This window comes from Schistocerca cancellata, chromosome 1 (genome assembly GCF_023864275.1).
Source record: "Schistocerca cancellata isolate TAMUIC-IGC-003103 chromosome 1, iqSchCanc2.1, whole genome shotgun sequence".
Classification (NCBI taxonomy): Eukaryota; Metazoa; Arthropoda; class Insecta; order Orthoptera; family Acrididae; genus Schistocerca; species Schistocerca cancellata.
The window spans coordinates 333,614,886-333,637,838 of NC_064626.1; the positions used below are offsets into that span (position 1 = coordinate 333,614,886).

The following is a 22,953-nucleotide window of genomic DNA, read 5'->3' on the forward strand; positions in this document are numbered from 1 at the left end:
CTGCCTGGCTTTGAGGAAGTCATTCTGTTCAAGATACCTCTTATGTTTGAGATCATAATATGTTCTAAGATTCTACAACAAATAAATGTCAAGGATATTGGACAGTAGTTTTGTGGATCACTTCTACTTCCATTCCTGTAGAGAGGTGTGACCTGTGCCTTTTTCGAAGAACTGGCCATGGTTTATTGTTCAAGGTATCTATGATAGATTATAGTTAGGAAAGGGGCTAACTCAGCCACACTTTAAGTTTAGAATCTGACAAGGATTCCATTGGGGCCTGGAGCTTTGTTCAGTTTTAACGATTTCAGATGTTTCTCATCACCACGGACACTATACTTATATCACTCATCTTTCCAGTAGTATGAGGATTGTAATGGGACAATTCTGGATTTTCCTTTGTAAAGGAACATTTAAAAACAGAGTTAAGATTTCAGCTTTTACTCTGCTACCCTCAATTTCAGTTCCTGTTTCATTCGTTAGAGTCTGGACGCTAACTTTGGTGCCACTTTCAGCCATTATATATGATCAGAATTTCTTTGGGTTCTGTGAAAGACCACTTGACAATATTCTGCTACAGTAGTCATTGAAGACATCATGCATTTCTTTCTTGACAGCCAAACACGTTTCATTCAGGATCCCTCTATCTATAGCCCTATGCTTTGTTTTACATCTATTATGCAGCAATCACTCTTTCATTAGAAGTTTATTTACAATGACTGTATACCATGGAGGTTCCTTCCTATTATGAACTGTTCTGTTGCTAATGACACAAACACTGCATTATTGATGATATAAACATTGCAATATATAGCAAATCAAGTGTAGTCTTAGAAAGATTGGCTAATAAAATACACTCCTGGAAATGGAAAAAAGAACATATTGACACCGGTGTGTCAGACCCACCATACTTGCTCCGGACACTGCGAGAGGGCTGTACAAGCAATGATCACACGCACGGCACAGCGGACACACCAGGAACCGCGGTGTTGGCCGTCGAATGGCGCTAGCTGTGCAGCATTTGTGCACCGCCACCGTCAGTGTCAGCCAGTTTGCCGTGGCATACGGAGCTCCATCGCAGTCTTTAACACTGGTAGCATGCCGCGACAGCGTGGACGTGAACCGTATGTGCAGTTGACGGACTTTGAGCGAGGGCGTATAGTGGGCATGCGGGAGGCCAGGTGGATGTACCGCCGAATTGCTCAACACGTGGGGCGTGAGGTCTCCACAGTACATCGATGTTGTCGCCAGTGGTCGGCGGAAGGTGCACGTGCCCGTCGACCTGGGACCGGACCGCAGCAATGCACGGATGCATGCCAAGACCGTAGGATCCTACGCAGTGCCGTAGGGGACCGCACCGCCACTTCCCAGCAAATTAGGGACACTGTTGCTCCTGGGGTATCGGTGAGGACCATTCGCAACCGTCTCCATGAAGCTGGGCTACAGTCCCGCACACCATTAGGCCGTCTTCCGCTCACGCCCCAACATCGTGCAGCCCGCCTCCAGTGGTGTCGCGACAGGCATGAATGGAGGGACGAATGGAGACGTGTCGCCTTCAGCGATGAGAGTCGCTTCTGCCTTGGTGCCAATGATGGTCGTATGCGTGTTTGGCGCCGTGCAGGTGAGCGCCACAATCAGGACTGCATACGACCGAGGCACACAGGGCCAACACCCGGCATCATGGTGTGGGGAGCGATCTCCTACACTGGCCGTACACCACTGGTGATTGTCAAGGGGACACTGAATAGTGCACGGTACATCCAAACCGTCATCGAACCCATCGTTCTACCATTCCTAGACCGGCAAGGGAACTTGCTGTTCCAACAGGACAATGCACGTCCGCATGTATCCCGTGCCACCCAATGTGCTCTAGAAGGTGTAAGTCAACTACCCTGGCCAGCAAGATCTCCGGATCTGTCCCCCATTGAGCATGTTTGGGACTGGATGAAGCGTCGTCTCACGCGGTCTGCACGTCCAGCACGAACGCTGGTCCAACTGAGGCGCCAGGTGGAAATGGCATGGCAAGCCGTTCCACAGGACTACATCCAGCGTCTCTACGATCGTCTCCATGGGAGAATAGCAGCCTGCATTGCTGCGAAAGGTGGATATACACTGTACTAGTGCCGACATTGTGCATGCTCTGTTGCCTGTGTCTATGTGCCTGTGGTTCTGTCAGTGTGATCATGTGATGTATCTGACCCCAGGAATGTGTCAATAAAGTTTCCCCTTCCTGGGACAATGAATTCACGGTGTTCTTATTTCAATTTCCAGGTGTGTATTTGTGGACATTAATCACTGGTTCCTAGCCAATTCTTTGTCACCAAACTTTGAAAAAACACAGTACATGCAGTTCAGAACTTGTAAGGGGTGTCCCACAAGTATATACCTAAAATATGATGACAAGCAGATAGAAGAAGTGGACAGTGTTAAATTCCTGGGATTACAGCTTGATAATAAATTCAACTGGGAGGAGCACACCACAGAACTGCTGAAGTGTCTAAACAAATCTCTATGTGCTATGCCAATTCTGTCAGACATAGGGGATATAAAAATGAAAAGGTTGCCACACTTTTCTTACTTTCACTCCATAATGCTATATGGGATTATTTTTTGGGGCAATTCATCAAGCCAAGCTAAAGTTTTCTGGCCACAAAAACGTGCAAAAAGAGTTATATAATTGTGAAGTCACAAGGATTTAAAGTCACTTAATCTGTTTAAAGAACAGGGACATATTTTGTTTTGTTACTAACTTGTGCACAACGGCCATGACCAGTTTGGCAAATCTGTTTACTATTTACGAAATAAGTGAGGAAGCGTGGAATAAACCATTTTCCTGTAACAAAACAAAAAGAAAAGGCATGAGTTGTGCAAAGTGTAAGAGGAATTCCATTACTCATGTGTAAATGCAACGAATAGAGTGAAAAGCTGGAAATGTAGTGATTGTTTTCGTACAGAATATGACAATATGGACGAAATCAAAACAGACCTGTTAACAACATGTTTGTGAGAAAAGTTAAAGAATGAACTCAGAATAGTAAGAAAGGAACTTAAGTATTTGAAAACAATTATATGTGTACTAACAAACGAACTACAGAAGCAAGAATCAGCCAAGGAAGAAATGTGTATAAACTACAGATTTGAGGCATCCAACATAAAACATGATTCACAACACAGCGTGCATACCACAACACAGAATGCAGTTCAAAAAGGAAAGCAATCTAAGGGTGCAGCAATGAAAATGGAAACCTTTGCTCCTGAGAGTGAGTCAGTGAGTAGGAGATGCAAAATATTCATTGCCTCTGATAGCCATGGCAGAGTCTGTGCAAGAAACATTTTAAACTTAGCTTCAAAACAATATGATGTTGAAGGTAAAGTGATACCAGGTGCCCCCACTAGTGTAATATTTAAACAATGCAGTGACCTGCATAATCTGATAAATGAAGATTTTGCAGTCATTTGGGCAGGGGCCAATGACGTAGCAAAGAATGAAGCCAACTTGGCAATTCCTTCACTACATAAAGCCTTGTCTGCATTGCAAAATACAGATGTGATTGTAGTTGGTGTACCACACAGACCTGCCTGAATGGTCTTGTGTAAACCAAGAAATTCAATCCACAAACAGAAAACTAAAAAACAAAACAGTGAAAGGCTTCCATAACACTTGTTTTGTTAATATTCCTAGTAACAAGGAGCTATATACAGCACATAGACAGCATCTAAATGCTACTGGTAAAGAACTAATTGCCACAAGTATTTATGAATCAGTGGAAACAAACAACAATAGACCTTAAATGGAAGGATACTGCAGTCTCAGATAAAGAATCAGTGAGAATTGTTACTGACACAACTCCAGCACAAATAACAGCAGAATCCTTAAAAGTGAATTCTGTATGTGTGGAGAGGACAATTACTCAAGAAATAAATATACCCTTGAGATCAGTGCAAAAGGTAGAAGAAGCAGCAAATGATGTGGCAGGAAAGAAGACACCATATAAGAAGAGAGGACTACTTGCAAAAAGAAGAATGGCAACTCAAGCTCAAGCAATTAGAATACCAACAGGTGGAATACTACAGTCAACCTGAAGAAAGAAACCACAACCAATGGACCAGGATTTCTGGTGGGATCAGTGGTGGTTTCACAGAAGAAAACAGTTAACAAACCAATTCATCAAGTGGATGAACAGGTATGTGACTATCGTAACACGGATGATCACAGTCATCAAGATTAAAGACATTAACTGAACCTACAATTTCAAATATAGAGTCAAATTGCTCTCAGAGGAATACAGACAGAAACAAACTACTTACTTTTCTACAAGTTAAAAAAAATATGTTGTATTAAAAATAAGATTTTAGAATTAGAACATTTATGTAACACTGAGCATGTAGATGTTATATGTGTATCTGAGCACTGGTTAACCCAAGAACAAGTAAATATGTTTGTTCCCCAAGGGTATGTTGTGGGAGACATGATATGTACAAAACAGAGAAAGAATGGTGGTGCTGAAATTTTACTGAAGAAGGAATAAAGTTTTCCAGAATTGATGTATCTATGTACTTCTCAGAACTAGAAGGGGAGTTTAGTTGTGTAAAACTAATGAATGAAAATTTAGTGGCAGTTAGTCTATACAGGTCACAAGATAGTGATGTAAATTTGTTTATTGAAAAATGTGAATTAATAGTTAAAAAGATATTGAAGAGTGAAACAAGAATTGCTGTACATGGTGATTTCAACATAGAAATGTTAAACACACAGAGGTCAGTTGCTTGGACATTTTTGAATATGCTAAGATCATTAGACCTCTATTGTACAAATAACCATGCCACATGTAAGAATGCCTGCATAGACAGTATTGTTGTGAATTTCCATAGGGAAGATTTTACAGTCAGACTTGCAGGAAGTGGACTTGCAGATCATGAGCCACTACTCCCTACACTCTGTAAGAGGCAGCCAGTTAAAACTGAAGAACCTAAAGTAGTAATGGTACGAGGACAAAAGGAAGATTACGTAAGTATGTTTGTTGATAGATGAGAAAGAGCAGATTGGGACTTTATATATAATTGTCAATCTGGAAAAAAGGAAGCCGAAATTACTTTTGATAGCGTCTTTAAAAAGTACACAGATTTATGCTATCCTTGCTCACCAGTAAAAAAAAGAAAAAAAAAGTTAGGTATCCAAGTGAAATGAAAAAGAAAAGTCTGAACTGGTTTACAGAAGAGCTAGCAGAAATTAGGGGAAACATGCATATGCTGTACCAGATGCATAAGCAAGCCACTAACCATGGAGCAGAACAGAGTATGAACATTCATACGTCATATCTGAAATGCAAAAAATACTACAAAGCTAAACTTCTGGCAAAAAAATGCAAGCAGTGGAAAACCATATAGAAAGGGTTCCCAATAAATGCAAAGCAGCATGACAAATAAGAAAACAAAAGAATACACCAAAATGCACAGAAACAGCTCTGCTTGAACCTGAGGAATTAAATCAATAGTTTTTTAACTTAGTTAAAGAAATAAATAACAGTATTAAAGCAACAAACTCATCTGCAATGGACCTTGTTGGTACACCACTGCCTGTTAACCTGGTATTTCAATGGAGGGCTATCACAGCTGCTGATGTTATAAAAGCTGCATCCAAATTTTCAGGTTCTAACAGTATGGACTGTTATTGGTTATCAAGTAACATAATTAAAAAGACAATACACTTCATTGCCAAACCATTAGCTTTTATTTTTAATAAATGTGTAGAATTTGGAGTTTTTCCAGATGCACTTAAGCTATCAAAAGTGGTCCCAGTTTTTAAAAAAGGGGACAAACATCTTCCCCAAAGCTACAGACCAGTCTCCATTATTCCAATGTTCTCAAAGATATTTGAGGCACTGATACACATACAAATAAGCAGCTTTTTGAAAAGCACAATACCCTATGTAGCAATCAGTTTGGTTTTCACAAAGGGAAAAACACAACAGGCGCCATCTTGGAAATCATTGACCAAACTTTAACAGCTGTTGAAAACAATAACATGGTATCACTGGTGTTATGTGACCTAAGCAAAGCTTTTGATTGCATTCCTGTTGATGTACTGCTGGGAAAACTAGAGTTTTATGGGGTGAAAGGGTGCACTTTAGCTATGATACATCCTTATTTAAGTAACAGAAAACAATTTGTTTCAGTCAGAAATCTAAATTCTTGTATAGTGGAAATCAGCACAGGTGTACCACAAGGGTCTATCCTTGGACCCTTATTCTTCATTGTAGCTATTAACCATTTACCTAAAAACATAGCCCAACCTGTTGTGTGTTATGCTGACGATACAACACTACTTTCCACACATCAGAACATTTCATACCTGAATAAACTAACAAAAGAAACTCTTGATAAGGCCCTGGACTGGTTTGCAGCCAATAAGCTCCAGTGCAATCCTGATAAAGCCCAACAACTTTTAATGGGAACATCAAATGAAGTAGGCAATAAGGTGGTAAAACTCTTAGGTATTCACATTGACTCTACACTCTATTGGGAGGAACATGTCAATCATGTATCTGAAAAAATATCTCGGGTGGCATACCTTGCCTTGAAACTAAGGGAGGTAGTGAGCTTGGAGTACCTTAGGGTGACATACCTTGGGCTACTCCAGTCACATAGTTCATATGGCCTGATTATATGGGGGCACTCCCCTTACATCTAGAACTTCTTGAAATGACAAAAAAAACTCATATGCGTAATATGTAAAAGAGGTCATTGGGAGCACTGTTGTCCTCTTTTTTCCAGACTCAGAATACTCACAGTTATAAACTTATACATCTGTGTGTCTGTACTCTATAATAAAAATAATATTTCAGAATTTATTGGCAGAGAGGAAATACATGAACACAACACCAGGGCTAAGGGTAATTTAGACATACCGTGCCACATATTAGCAAGAACAGGAAATTCCCACAAAGTAAACCCACTCAAAATGTTCAATAAACTGCCAATTCATGTTCAGTCTATGGATACAATTGTTTTAAAAAGTAAGTGGTACAGCTGGCTGTCAGATCATCCATTCTATGGCATTAAACAGTTCTTTGAGATGCCTGTGGAGGAGCATTTAAAAGTTGTCTGCAGTTAAACATATTATTGTGTGCTGTGGTTAATCGTGTATAATTACATAGTGTATACAATAAACAATACAATAGTATATTATGTTAGACTATAGTATAGCTTATTGCATTAACTTTTAGAAGCGATCCTGGTGTAATTTGGTACACTGCCGTGCTTGAAGTGTATTCTATGATGTACTAACATTTCTTTATTTTCTTTATTCTGTATGTACTAGTACATCCTGTATGACAAAGTGAATATCATTTTAAAATGATCTATGGTGAATAAAGTTCTTGATTCTTGATTTAGAATGATTTCCAGGAACTGGTGTCAGCCATCCTTTAAATTTGGGCTTATTCTCCCATTTCTTCTAGTATTTTTGAGTGTAGCACATTTTCACCATACTCAGCACAACACAAAGAAATGACTGTTACACCGAATTCCAGAATTTGTAAGATCATAACATATTGATAACTAAACGCAAGTGATAATCTGTCACAGATGGTCAATCAACCCATGATTATATTCATATACATGGAGTCTCATTCTCAGTTTGTTTCTGACCAAGTAGTGATCATAAAACTGATGTTAAGGAGAAGACAACAATAAAAATGTAATTTATTGTGACCATTAACGATTCACTTCAAATATTTAGAAATATTCTTTAGAATATTACTCACACTTATTGACTAAGTGCTTACAGTAGTGTCTTTTTTATACTGTGAGTAGCTACACATCACCAGTGTATATTTTGTTAGGACTGAAGTGTTATTATTGGACTGACAGTTCTCAAAAGAACTTCAACCAACATCCTGAAATGTTGTTTATTTGGTTGTTATAGATCGATGTAAACTGCAGGTACCATAGTTCTTCAAATATGTTCACATGGCAAAACAAACAATTCAGTTACCCTCATCCAAATATATACAGTAGACCTTACTGTCAAAAATGCTTAAGATAAATAATTAAATTTTGCTGAAGCTGACGTAACAATCTTACCTCAGGTGTATACACATTCAGAAACAGGCAATCTTCCTGTCCTCTATCAGCTCCAGTATCCAATTGGACACACATTGAGCCAGCTGCCAAAGCATCTCTTACACCATCCCATGGTTGCTTGGCCACAGGGGGCTGGAAATATTACACAAAATGTATTCAACAGTGCAGTTGATACATGTTAAGTCTCCTAAACCATTAGATACGTTTAGGCCAAGAATCAATATTAAAACAGACATTGTTTGTAAGCAATAAATACTCTGAAAACATTACTAAAATATTTCATTTCAGGTCAGTACCAATGATATTTATTTTTATTTATTATATAAACTGAAAAAAAAGGAAGATGAAGTCTGATATATTGTCACAAACAGGGAGTTCAACCATGATCTTGTCAGGATAACTCAGTCAGTAAGAGCATTGTCTATGAACGGCATAGTTCAGGGTTCACATCAAATCCAGCACACACTTTCAGTTTATCAGGAAGTTTGAAAAGAAGTATATGCTTAGTTGGAGAGTGAAATAGGATATTACCAATATTTCAAAACCTCTGGTTCAGAGAAACACATTATAGTCACTCACCTTAGGCTAATGAATGACTATTAACTATAAATTATTTTGTAAGTTCTAATGGCTCTATGGAACAACTTAGTAAGAATCTTTTTTCCTATAATTTTCGGATGCTAGTAAATTATATGTACTAGTGGCTTCTGAGACAAAGCTGATTATTTCATCCTAAATATGACACCATTGATTGACTGATTGATTTCTTTCTTAACACTTGAAACAAGTGCCACTGTAAACATTTCATCATCAAAAACATTGAAAAATTAACCGCTTAAAAATAATTTCTTAGACAATAATTGACAATAAATTTTCTTTTAATCTAAATACATTTGTTTTTAGTCTCAAATACTTATTATTTCCATATGTATATATTAACACAGAACTTCTTAGATAAAGTAATCTGTTTTAATTCTGATACTTCATTATCATATAAAAATTTATTTTCTAAATATTTTTGTAGTTCTGTTCTGAAAGAGCAGATAGTGTCCATGTCATTTACAAACTGTGTTAATTTCTATATGATTTGATGGCATGGTACAATAAAATTTGCTCAGTTCTAACTTTATTTTTCTCTCTAGATGTAAATTATAGCTATTTCAAGTTTCATAATCATGTACTAAATAAATTTTAATACGGCAGTCAGTATTTTTTATGTAAAATTTAGAGTGCATAACTTACTGTAGTGATTCCATTATTAAGTATTTTCACGTTTACCTCCAACCTATATTGAAAATCAACATGCATTCCAAGAAATTTTGTGCTTTCCACACATTTTATGAATTCATTGTTTATTTTCAGTTCTTATAATCTGGTTTTTTGTTTGTGAAGAACTTCATAGTGCTAATTTTCTTTCTATCAAGTGTGATTTTATTGTTTGCGTCTCACTTATATACACTGCTAAGTGTTTCTTCAGCTTTCTCTCTTAGCATTTGTGGTGACTTGTGAGTGATCAGTACATTAGAGTCATTTCCATGCAATATTGTTTGCCCATGCCTGATGCTTTGTGGGAAGTCACTAATGTAAATTAGGAAGAGAACTGGACCTAGCAGACTACACTGTGCCACTCCTGTATTAGAGTCAAAAGTCATCATCATCATCATGGACAGTTCCCAGCCTCTGGCCAGGTCTGTATGGAACATAGGCCTCTCCATTGTCTTCTGTCTTGCCACCATCTCTCCGTCTTCACCTTGGTCCAGTCTTCTCCTTTCTTCTGGATGCATTCCTCAACTCGTTTCACCCATCTGTCTCTTGGTCTTCCTCTTGATCTCTTTCCTTCCAGTTTCATCTCGTGTATCCTCCTGGGTATCCTCTTCTCCTCCATTCTCTTAACATGTCCATACCATCTCAGCCTTGATTTCTCTATCTCCTCATGTAATGGTTCCACCTTCATTAACTCTCTGATCCTCTCATTTCTTAACCTGTCTATCTTTGTCACTCCAATACTGTTTCTCAAGAATTTCATCTCACTGGCTTGTACATTGCTTTTCTCTCTTCCTTTCATAACCCGGGTTATGATGCATATGTTAGGATCAGGACATAGTATGACTGGTATATAACCTTCTTAATGATTTGGGATACATCCTTGCTCCATATCAGGCTTTTTTTTTTTGCAATCAGAGAATTGCAAACACATTTTCAGTGTAAAGTTGGTGTTATGTCAGCTGTAAATGGATATTTTGCAGGTCTTTCAGAATTGTGCACAATCTAAGGCATCAATTCACTGATTTATTTATTCATCAATAGAATAATATACATTGTGTGGATGTAGTCATAGGTTTCTGCAATACTTCTTATTAATATAAACATTCCTCTTACAGTATTTTAGTTAGTTCCACTTTTCTAATCATATCACAAAATTGCTACATTTGCACTGTTTATGAACATTAAGTTACTATTTATAATTATTTTAAATATTCATGATTTCATTGTGATGGTATTTAAGTACCCACATATGAGAATGTTAATTTTTGGACTGATACCTTGTCCAAGATCTGACTGAGTTTTGATAAAATGTGCCCATAGTACCACTAGGGGACCTATAGAAACAAAATACAATTAATTTTTTTGACATGCTCTTTTCTGATATTTAAACTGCAGATAATTCGAAATGTCTGTTTTCACTTAACACTACAAGGACCTTTCTGATTTTAAATGTAATACCTTTTTTCACATAACTACACGAACACCTGCCGTTCATGAAATTTCTACTATAGGAACAGGCCAAATATGATATTAATGCAAAATATAATATTTTGTCTCCCTTAACACCAATGTTCAGTGATAAATACAATGGTGCAATCCAGTTTTACAGTTCTAATTCTAGTTGCTGAACTTTATTCTTTATAGGTTGTATATTTTGATGAAATACTGGTAAACATTTAGTTCCACTTATCATAGTGGTTTCCTCCTCTTCGTGCCTGAAGCTACAAAATCCTTCAGATGGGATGGTGGTACTATTTTTAACCTGCTTGTTACACAACACATTTCACATGCAGTTGCTTTCTTTTTTTCTTTGGTGGTGTTTCTGTGTCACCTACTGCTATTGTTGCTGTGAGTGCAGATGGATTACAGTTGTTTCCTCTTGTTCTGTTGGTGAAGCTTCATTGTGATCAGCTGTTACTGTAGTTGTTGTGAGTGTAGATGGATACACAGTGATAGCTTCCTCATCCTCTGGATAGCTGGTAAAGAAGGACTCTGCCAGCCTTTGACAACCCTGGCTGTGTACAATGCTTTGCATGTTCCCCCCTCCCCCAATGGGACAGTGTCACAGTTCTCTTTTCCATGATGAACACTTTCCAGGAACACTTTAATTCTCTGACTGAGTAATGATTTGCCTCTTTTATTCAGATTCACCCCATGTGCTGTAAAGTGTTTTCTTTCCAGGTCATCTACGCTGAGAAAAGAAGCATTTGGCAAATCTGTCTGTATGTCATGCTGGCCTTTTGGATCTCTTTGTTTATAATAGAATATGCTGTAAGGTCATGCCTATGTGGTATGCCTATCACAATCACCTTTTGACTGTCAATTTTACTCAATGTGTCTTTTAGAACTGTCGTTGCAATTTTGAGTTTGTTTTTGTACAGAACATTAGTGCCACCTAGAATTATGAGAATGGGGAAATGTTGGACAAAGTGTACTGACCTCAAAACAGGATACTTTTTGAAAATTACAAATATATGTTTACCTCAAGAAACAGCCATTCAGTGCAAACAAAATGACTTCTCTTCTTCTTTCTATAGCTAGTATGTGATTCCAAGCAATGAAAATATATGACATCTCTTGAAGATTCAAAGGCATTGTTACATTGCCCATTAGCTTCTTTGAGTGTTATGCATTAAATTGATTTTGTAATATTTAATAGGCATAAGTGCCAATAGTGTTGAGAAATGTATGACATTAGAGAGCTCCAAATCATGTGATTACAAGTTACCTGAGGGTTAATCATAAATTTTTAATTATCCCTCCTAAAGAAATTTATGCAATTAATGTTTTATAGACTTCCAAATAAGTGACTGTAGTCCTGATAAACATTGAAATCTTCCACAGCAGCACCACAACATGCCACTAAGGAAACCAAAACAAAATAGTGCAGCCCTTTTCCACACTGGAGTATTTCATGGCAAGTCATTTTCTGCAGCAATCCATATTGAGAGGATGGCAGTATATGAAGTGACACAGATGCTTCTAGTGTGGTTGAACAAGACTAATTAACAAATAACAAAGTTACTGACTATCTGTCTGTGAAGAACTGGGAATTGCAAGAGAAGTTGAGGCCCTGGTGTTCAGAGACAGCATATCAGAACTCAGACGGTAGAGGATAAAGCCAAAAATCAGTCATAAATCAGTTTTCAACATCTTACTTGACATTTTGACTATGAGAAAACTTGCTGCCCACAGGTTTCTGTGGTTTCTCACACACATTGAAAAAGCTTGCCAACTTGCAGTGTGAAAATGTTGCATCTGTGTCAGGCCAATCCAGATGCTTTCTTTAGCTGCCTCATCACCATGGATGAATACTGGGTGTACTACTACAACCTCAAGAAAAGCAACTATGGAAACATTTGGATTCACCACAGCAAAAAAGGCAAAGACCCTACCAACACTGGATGGATATCATGTTATGGTGCTACTAACAGGTCATGCTCATGAAGGAAAACCAATGTAATAGCATATGACTGAAATCTCCTTATGTGGCTAGTGGGGGCTGATAATATGAAAATCATGAGAAGCTGTCCAAGGGACTGTTTTAGCTCCAGGTTGCCCCAGCTCAGTCTGCACAAGGCACATTCACACATGCTCCTTCTTCGTGATATAAAATTTTGTCTCATCCCTCTGTTCTCCTTAAATGGCACTTAGTGACTTCTTCTTTCCTTCTTCTTCTTTCTGAAATGTTTCTCCTTATGCAAGGTGTTCACCAAGCTTCTTTAAGTCTTCTCTTTTCTCCCAAACTCTAGCGTCCAGCATTCCCTCTCATTTTAGACATATCTGATTAACATCATCCTTCATCTGGTCTCCCCATCTCATTTGTGGTCTTCTAATTGGTCTTCTTCCATATTCTGCAGCTCTTTTTTATAGTCTTTCTTTGTCCATCTTTTAATATGGCCAAATCATTTCACCCTATTTTTCCCCATAGATTCCTTTAGGGGGTCGATCTGAAGTGTATTTTGTATTGTTTCATTTCTTATCCAATAATTTCTCATCTTACCCTGGATCACTCATAGAAAGTGCATCTTTGTTGCTTGTATTCTACTCTGTTCTTTCTTCATCCAGGTCCAACATTTTGAGCCATAGGTCAAAATTGGCAGATAATATGACTGACATATCATGCTCTTTGTTTTGGCAGGTATTTTCCAATTCATGATTAAGTCTGATACACAGTAATAAAATTTTGAATAATTTTCTATTCTCTCCAAAGTCATTAGGAAGTAACCAAATGTGAACAGGAGGAAAATTACATGAGGAAGATGGACAAAGGAGACAGTACACTGAATAAAAAGTCCAAATGACTATCCAAGAATGAAAAGCAAATGTGTGGCAAGTCCTACAAACAAAACAATGATGTATAGTGATAACAATGCAAGAGCACTGCAAGATCACAGCTGAAGACAGAACTGCAGTGCTAGCTTTAAAGAGTGACTGCAAGCACTGATAGGCCAGCAAGGTGGGCATGCTTCTGTGGCCAGTGCTGCAATGGCTATAGCAGTGCTTGCAGATGTAGCAGTGCCATTTACTAGCTGTCATTATAGTTCATGTCTCCCAGTGGGCTTTCAAAATCCCTGGGACAGGGTACCAGACAGCTCCCTCCTAAAATGGTCATGTATGGGAAGAAACGACTTGGGAAATGCTGTGAACATGTGGTACAATTGGTGTTGCAGCACTAAAGCCCTCTGGCAGGTGGGAGGAGCTGGAGATGTCCAGCAATTATGTGTTGCAGCAGCATGGGTGACATCAGATGAGGGTACAGTGGCTGCAGTGAGGCCTTGACCTTCATGTTTCCATCCATGTAAACTGCCACTGGTGATCTGAGGTGCAAGTTTAAGTCATGCAGTCATGGGGCTGGCAAGGGAGGGATTCCTAAGTCTGATTCAGCAACTAATGGAAGTGCAGTTGATAGGTCTGGATGGAGTTGGTTGTACAAAACAGTGCTCCAAACCCCTCAAAGTGCCAACCATCATGAGGCATTTCCAATGGTTATTAACCATCATAGCCAGCATCCATGCAACATTTACCTCATTTGAGTGTGTCCACACTGCTGTGCTCAAAGTATAGTGCCCTATGTACCAGATACGGAGTTTCTGGGGCTGTGGAGCTGCGAGATGGAGGAGGGTATTCAGTTGTCATCCACAGAGGAGCTCTGCTGAGCTACAATCATGAATGGGGAGTGGTCCTACACATGCTCAGGAATGTCATGAGTGCAACCACGGTGGTGATGGTTCCCACTGCTTTTAATATTTACTGTTTAATGCTCACACCATATGCCCTGCCTCACTATTGGAGATTGGGTGAAACAGCAGACTAAAGAGGTATTTGATGCCATTTGAAATGCAGAATTGGTTGAAGGCTGTCACCATTAATTGAGGACCATTATCTGTCACAGTGGTGCAGGGAAGTCCTTCTATGATGATAATCTGGGTAACTGTGCACCTGCTGTAGTGGATACCATGCTGACCAGATATGACCAGTTAGAGTAGGCATCTATGACAGTGAGCCACTTGGAATCCAGAAAGAGGACTGCGAAATTTAAATTAATGTAGTCCCAGTGGTGATGAGGGATTGGCTGGGGAACAAAAGATTGAGGTGGAGTAGTAGTGTGCCGGGTGACATCAAAACAGCTGCATACCAAGGCCTCCACGTCCTTGTTCAGTCCTAGCCAGTATGCATGTTGACACATGAGACCCTTAATCTGTGACATACCCCACTGCCTGCAACGAAGGAGTAGTAAAACTTGAGGCTATATAGGGTGGCCAGGATGATGTCACAGCATTTGCATCAGTGCTGAGCAGGAGAACATCAGTGATGATGAAAAGCAGTGAGAGAGGGGATTCCGTTCCTGGAGCTCCAGATTGGCACTCTTAGGAAAATATGAAGGCCATCCATGGAGCACATAGTGCATGACAAGGTGTAATATAGGGTCATGGACCAATCTGAGCAGACATAATGGAAATCCCATCCAAGGCATCTCATCATTCCACATCTATGTGCAACCATGAGATCTTAATCTAGTTAAAGGCCAGGTCTGGTTCCACAGTCAGGCAGATAGTGTGTCGACATCTGTGTATCACACTGTGGATGGTTTAACTGTAAGAGCTGAGGTAAAGTGCCTAATGCTGGAGCCATTGTATTGTCCATTCCAAAAATTGGGATTTGTCCCAAAGAGCACTACCAATGGGCTGTGGACTGTAATAAGTGTAAACTTGGCCCAAAATGGCTAAATATGGCATTTCTTAATTGCAAAGATAATCATCAAAGCGTCTTTTTCTATCTGTGAGCCATTCTTTTGAGTGGGTGTCAGTGTCTTTGACCTTTAGGCAGTCTGTTCCTCAGTACTGTCATTGTTCCTATGCCCAGCACTCCACTGCACCAGAGTCATATGGAGAGATATCTTCAGCTAAAACCAGTTGACATGATGGGGAAAAGGGTGTAAGGCAACAGATGCTGCAGCAGGTGCTTCAGCTATGTAAAAACATGCTCGCAGACAGTTGTCCACCTGTAGTGAATGCCTTCCTTCTGTGACTTGTTTAACAGCAGCATAACCTGAGCCACTTGTGGGAAGAAACTTACGATAATAATTCATCTTCCTCAAACAACCCTGCAGCTCCTGTAACTTTCTGGGGTGTCAATAACCATGACAATGTGGTCAGGGGGTTATATCCCTTCTTTGTTGAGAAAGTGTCCTAGGTATTCTAGTTGTTTCTGGAAAAACTGACATTTGTGTAAGTGGCTCTTGAGCCATCCATCAAGAATGGTGGTAAATAGGTTGCACAGATGGTCCGGATGCATAGTGTCAGTGACAGTTAAGTTATCAAAGTACTGACTACAAGCAGGGATGGACATGACTAGCTGTTTCAGGCACCTCTGGAAAATTGACAGAGTGGAAGAAATCCCAAAAGGCAAGCATCTGAAGGGAGTGTTGATAACCGAGATGCTTTATGGCTTCTCATCTAGCAGAATCTGCAAATATGTGTCAGCCAAATCAGTCTCAGAAAAATATTCACCACCAGCCAGTGTTGTGAGGAGGTCCTCAATACATGATGTAGGTAGGTTTCCACTTGTGCCGAGCCTAGAGTGTGCCACAGATTTCCAGGCTCATATCTGCTTGTGTTCAGATGCAGCACCCTGTTTCTATCACACATGACCCCTTCCCGTCTCCCTACAGATGGCCATTAAGCAGGAACACGATTGCTTTCACAAGACTGGAATGACTGAACCTGTTAAAACTGGCAGTTGGGCTACACCCCTGGCAGTAGTCGAGAAACCCAAACATTCACTCCAGCTATATCGAGACATTAAACAATCACTTGAAGTTCATGCACCTTCCCTTGAAACATGTGGGAAACTGGGTCTGATTGTTCTGAGAGTTTATGGCAGATAATTTGGGGTGGCCATTTTGCCGCAATAGGTGCAGTGTGTCCTATGATCTGGGCAGTCCACACATGGGTATGCTGTGAAACAGTCATGAGATGAAGGAAGATCCCACTGCCCACACTGATACAGTATGGATGACTGATCAGGGGCCACTGGCAAAACAGAAATCAATTAATAATGATGAGGATATTGGGAAAAATGCTTTCAAGTATTCTGCTACCCTGGGTGTGACACAGTGAATGGACAGCTGCCACTTGTGGCTGAGCCATAATATGTTCATTTACTGTCTGTTTGATTCCCAAAGAATGAGCAATTTTCAAAATATTGCCCAAGATAGGGTTGTCCAACTTGAGAGCAGCAGTGCATGTTTCCAGATCAGGAGCCAACTGGACAGCTACGTCACAGATCAAAGAGTCTGCATATGAGATTTCACAAGGTAGGTTCACACAAATGAAACCAAAATGGTGACTCAGCCCTTGCAAATTAATCATCCATGAGTAATACAACTGGTCAGATTGCTGATTCTACAAGGATCTTTCTTATGACTTTATTTGCATGGTTTTTTGTTGATAATATATTATATTTTGTGCAATGATGTTGTGTCAGGTGATATAACTGAACCTGTGCAACATTTTGTTGGAGCAGATGCTTGTGTTTTTTTCAGGGGGTACTGCTGTCTATTGGTAGAAGAATCTAGCACTAACTTTTGTGGCATGAGATGGATATGCAGGCTTCAAGCAACAGTCTTCACCTTAATACCTAGGTAACAGTTGACAACACATATACAGTTTTTATTAGTTTCCATTGTCTATGGATGGATAAATAAATGAATAGAACAGAAATAAATAAAACAGCACACATTGTTAAAAAGCAATGAAAATGAGCTGTTAGGAGGCCTGTCAAATATCTAATCAATAGGTAGACAAAATCAAACAAAGGAAAATCCAGGATGGAATGTAACAATAGTGTGAAAAGGATAGCTGCTACTCACCATTTAGCAGAGATGCTGATTTGCAGAGAGGCACAACAAAAGTAGTGTCAGAAAACAAGACCTTTGTGAAAAACAGACACACACACCTCACACTCATGCAAATGCAACTCACATACACATGACCACAGTCTCTGGTTACTGAGGCCAGATAAACACAAGCTCATAGGAGATGATCACTAGTTTTCTTTCCAGATTGTCCAGTGTAACTGGTATGATATTAGTTGTCACAGCTAACTTCCACACTTGCTGACATTTTGTCTCCATTTGTCAAATTCTCATTTGTGCTGATAAGCTCTTTGAGAACACATTGACAGTTAACATTGTACAATAGATGAAAATTGTCTCAGATTACCTTTTAAGGTCAATTAAGGAACACACATCAAAAAAAGTTTTACATCACCTCACTTCCAAGATTTCCAGAACCTTTGCAGAAAATTGGAATAGAGATCAACATAAACATCATTTCTGCCCTTTTTATTAATCATGAAAACCACACAATGCATGTTGTACCACCATTCAGCGAGACCCTCAGAGGTGGTGGTCCAGATTGCTGTACACACTGGTATCTCTAATACCCAATAGCACGTCCTCTTGCACTGATGCATGCCTGTATTCGTTGTGGCATATTATCCACAAGTACATCAAGACACTGTTGGTCCAGATTGCCTCACTCCTCAATGGTGATTTGGTGTAGATCCCTCAGCATGGTTGGTGGGTCATGTCATCCATAAACAGCATTTTTCATTCAATCCCAGGCATGTTCGATAGGGTTCATGTCTGTAGAACATGCTGGCCACTCTAGTTGAGTGATTTTGTTATCCTGACAGAAGTCATTCACAAGATGTGCATGATGAGGGCGTGAATTGTCAATCCATGAAGATGAATGCCTTGACAATATGTTGCCGATAAGGTTGCACTACTGGTCAGAGGATGGCATTCACGTATCATACAGCCATTACAGCACCTTCCATGACCACCAACTACATCTGTCGGCCCCACATAATGCCACCCCAAAACAGCAGGGAACCTCCACCTTGCTGCAGTTACTGGACAGTGTGTCTAAGGCATTCAGTCTGACCAGGTTGCCTCCAAACATGTCTCTGATGATTGTCTAGTTGAAAGCATATGCAACACTCATAATGAAGAGAACATGATGCCAATCCTGAGCAGTCCATTCGGGATGTTGTTGGGCCCATCTGTTCTGCACTGCATGGTGTCATGGTTGAAAAGATGGATCTCACCACGGATATTGGGAGTGAAGTTATGCATCATGTAGCCTATTGCACAGAGTTTGATTCATAACACAACATCCTATGACTGCACAAAAAGCATTACTCAAGATGGTTCCACTGCTGCCCTGGTTCCTCTGAGCCATAATCCACAGGTAGCAGTCATCCACTGCATTAATAGCCCTTGGGAGGCCTGAACGAGGCATGTCATCGACAGTTCCTGTCTCTCTGTGTCTCTTCCATGACCTAACAACATCACTTTGGTTCACTCTGAGATGCCTGGAAACTTCCCTTGTTGAGAGCCCTTCCTGGCACAAAGTAACAGTGCAGGCACAATTGAAGCATGCTATTGACTGTCTAGGCATGGTTGAACTACAGACAACACGAGCCATGTACCTCTTTCCTTGTGGAATGACTGGAACTGATTGGCTGTCAGACCCCCTCTGTCTAATAGGTGCTGCTCATGCATGGTTGTTTACACCTTTTGGTGGGTTTAGTGACATCTCTGAACAGTGAAATGGACTGTGTCCATGATACAGTATACACAGTCAATATTTATCATCAGGAGTTCTGGGAACAGTGATGATGTAAAACTTTTTTTGATGTGTGTATTATGCACCTTTATGATGATTACTTGAGATTATTCACAATATCAACAAGTATCAGAAAATTGGCAAAACATGTAACAAACTGATTATTTTTGTACTTAGCAAGCATTCATTCAAATAAATATAAAAATATTAAACAGTAAATACTGTAACAGTCAGAATAAAGGAAAAATTATGGAAATGAGCTTGAAAAGTCATTTGTTTACCTGGAAACGCAGTGTTCCAACAGGAGGCTCTGCATAGGGCACTCCTTTGAAAGTATACATAGTTTGCCCTGATACAGACTGTTCTGCCTGACCTCTAAGACTGCCAAGGGATGTTTGAACAGTGACATAGTTGCTTTGTGCCTGAAAATGTTCAACTGAAATGAAACTTAAAAGCAATGTTTTAAAGTGGTTAATTTCAAATGTCAAATCTTACTAACTCTTAATGCTACCTTTGTATAGGCAATGCCTTGAATTACCCCAATGACTCTAGTCACTCAGACATATGGATAGTTAACAGCAACTTCTTCTTTTATAATAAAATATAGAAATTAAATTCCTTATTTTAATCACATTCCTATTAATGGGAGTACTGTAAGTTAACCACTTTTGAGCTTCTCTCAACACACAGTGTTCAGATCCTGGCATATGAACATCTATGAAGAATGAAATAAAACCTTTTCTAAAACTAATTACAGACAGTAGTTTAAAATAACCATGAACTTAAAAACAACCAAATAAACATACTAATAACTGTGTGATAATTATGTAAAAGAAAAGAAATTGGTTGGATATATTTTGCAGGGACAAAAGAACATTGAAAACTATATCAGAAAAAAGTAATGGAGCAACAGAGATGCAAAATCTTCTACTACATGTTGATTTTGAAAATACACAGCTCTAAAACTCTTTGACAATCTACTCATTGAATCAAAGTGTCTGACATACAACCATGGTTCTGTATTTTGGTGGTACTCAACGAGTTCCCATCTGCCAGAAAGCAAATACAAATCCCTTTAGCATTATGGTCACTTTGTTACTTGAAAGTTAGAAATTGGATGTCACTTCTAGTGTCTCAGTTAATTCAAATTCATTTCAAAACTTCTGTTTATTAATGAAGCATATCATTGCATCTGTGGTAAACTACAATTGATTCAAAACTGTCACTTAAAAATGAATATACAGAGCAGAACAGACACTGTACTTTTCCATACTTCCCTGTACAGCTGATTGCTTCAAATGTTTCTGTTTATTTCTATAAGGAGTAAGTAGTTTTTATAGATTTGGCCTTCATAAAAAGCAAAATTTTCATTTTTTCTTCAACTAATCATCTTTTCTCAAGTTTCACCATTATCAATAACTTTTCTTTTAATTTTCTTGTAGTATATATTGTTTTTCATGTTGCTGTCTGTCCTCTGCAGTACAGTTGATATTTCATAGTTTCTCACCTGTCATTATTGTAGTTCACACATTGCCAACACTGTACACTGTATCAACTGTGTTCATAACACAGACTGATCACTGTTTAAGATACATTTAACTTCTTAAACAATGGAAAATCCAGAATGCAATGTAACAATATCATGAGAAGGAAAGTTGCTACTCATCATATAGCGGAGACACTGAGTCGCAGACAGGCCAACAAAAAGACTCTCCCAATTACAGATTTTGGCCATTAAGGCCTTTGTCAACAATAGACTCACATAAGTGTGCGCGCACACACACACACACACACACACACACACACACACACACACACACACAAACGCGCGCGCGCGCACGCGCACGCACGCAAATGCAATGTGTGTGTGTGAGTTACGTTTGTGTGAATGTGGCGTTTGCGTTAATGTGTGTGTGTGTGTGTGTGTGTGTGTGTGTGTGTGTGTGTGTGTGTGGTGTGTGTGTGTGTGTGTGTGTGTGTGTGTGCGCTCGTGTGTGTGTCTATTGTTGAAGAAGGCTTTACTGGCCAAAAGCTATAATTGTGGAGTCTTTTTGTTGTGCCTGTCTGCGACTCAGTATCTCCTCTATATAGTGAGTAGCAACTTTTCTTCTCATGATATTATTATTTAACTTTTTAACTTACATTTAATTTCTTAACTCCTCTGCCATTAAAATAATTCTTGTTTACGACACACTTAGCTGTTCTGCTGTTAATTGTATCTACAGCATACACTGTATGATCTTTCATGATACATTTAAGAGCTCTCCCAGTGTTCCCACAATATGGGAACAACAAAAATTGCAAATGACTACTGTACTGCAGAAGACAAACAGTGACACAAGTAACAACAAAAGTTATTAATACAAATAAAAGAAAACATACTGCTGCAGTAACATCACCAAAATATGCATGAAAGAAGAAAAGACAAGTAATTTTGTGGCGTAACTTTCCAAAATGTATTTCTCTTTAAAGCAAACATGGATGAAAAATGTGAGCCTTTACTAAAAAAAAAACCACCTCTGTATGAAGACCCTTATAAAGCTTCGAAGCTTCTTGCACTACATGTTTTTCACTATCAAGATCCCCAGAAAAGCTATAATTTTAATCTGTGCAAGAAACTTTCAAATTGTATTATTAGCACAGAAAAGACCCCATTATTCATAAATAAATTAAAAAATTGTTTAGAGACATTGTTTCAATGCAATATTAAAGAATATTTGGAGCTATACATTAGCACTTCAACAATATTTTTAAAAAATCTATTCAGTTCATAAATCAAATTATACACAGGTATTTCCTTTTTTTTGGAAGGTGGAGGTGGGGGATTGGGGCTGGGATGGGATAATTGGGGGCGCAGTAGAGGGTTGGGGGGGGGGGGGGGGGAGATAAAGCTGAAACAAATTTTCCCAAGATCATATCACACAAGTATTACTTCCCAGAGACATAGTCCAAGATTAGTGTGCAATTTTAACAAATAAAGATTATGGAAAAGTAACTTAAGAAATATTTATAAGTATAAACCTATCTGCCACAATATCTAGTGACTGAATCTTCTACTGGCCTAAATTTCTACTTCAATATACAGGCATATACATCACAGTAACATTTTACATATGTCCTGTATTCAAAAAAGATTGTTTCATGGAAGACTAACTTACCACACAATACTGAATTAGGAAAATTATTGCAAAGCAGTTTCGTAAATTGGATCTCATGTTATCCAGTAATATAAGGCACTAGGACTGTGTACTTGATTCCTTAGACATTAAAAAACCATTTGGTTTCATATTTATAGATTGAGGTGTTTTTTATCTATCATTAACACTTTATCAGCAGTTAAGTGCGATAAAATTTCGTATCAGACTCATACGGAAACAAACAAACTCATTTGCGAGCTTCATGATTTTAAAGTACTTACATCTTAATCTGATAGCTGTATCTTAAAAACTCTTGTTTGCGCCTCACTCAC

General features: G+C 38.9%; 1 protein-coding gene across 1 annotated transcript in view; it reads right to left on the bottom strand.

Moving 5' to 3' along the window:
• Positions 1–22,740, bottom strand: part of LOC126161360 (esterase FE4-like) — a 117,187-nt gene extending 94,447 nt beyond the window's left edge. The window contains exons 1-3 of the mRNA XM_049917132.1: positions 22,643–22,740; positions 19,766–19,906; positions 8,083–8,214 (exon numbers count right to left, since the gene is read on the bottom strand). Of these exons, the coding sequence (XP_049773089.1) occupies positions 8,083–8,214; positions 19,766–19,906; positions 22,643–22,699 (330 nt within the window). The 5' untranslated portion in view covers positions 22,700–22,740. The remainder of the gene's footprint in view (positions 1–8,082; positions 8,215–19,765; positions 19,907–22,642) is intronic.
• Positions 22,741–22,953: the final 213 nt, after the last annotated feature.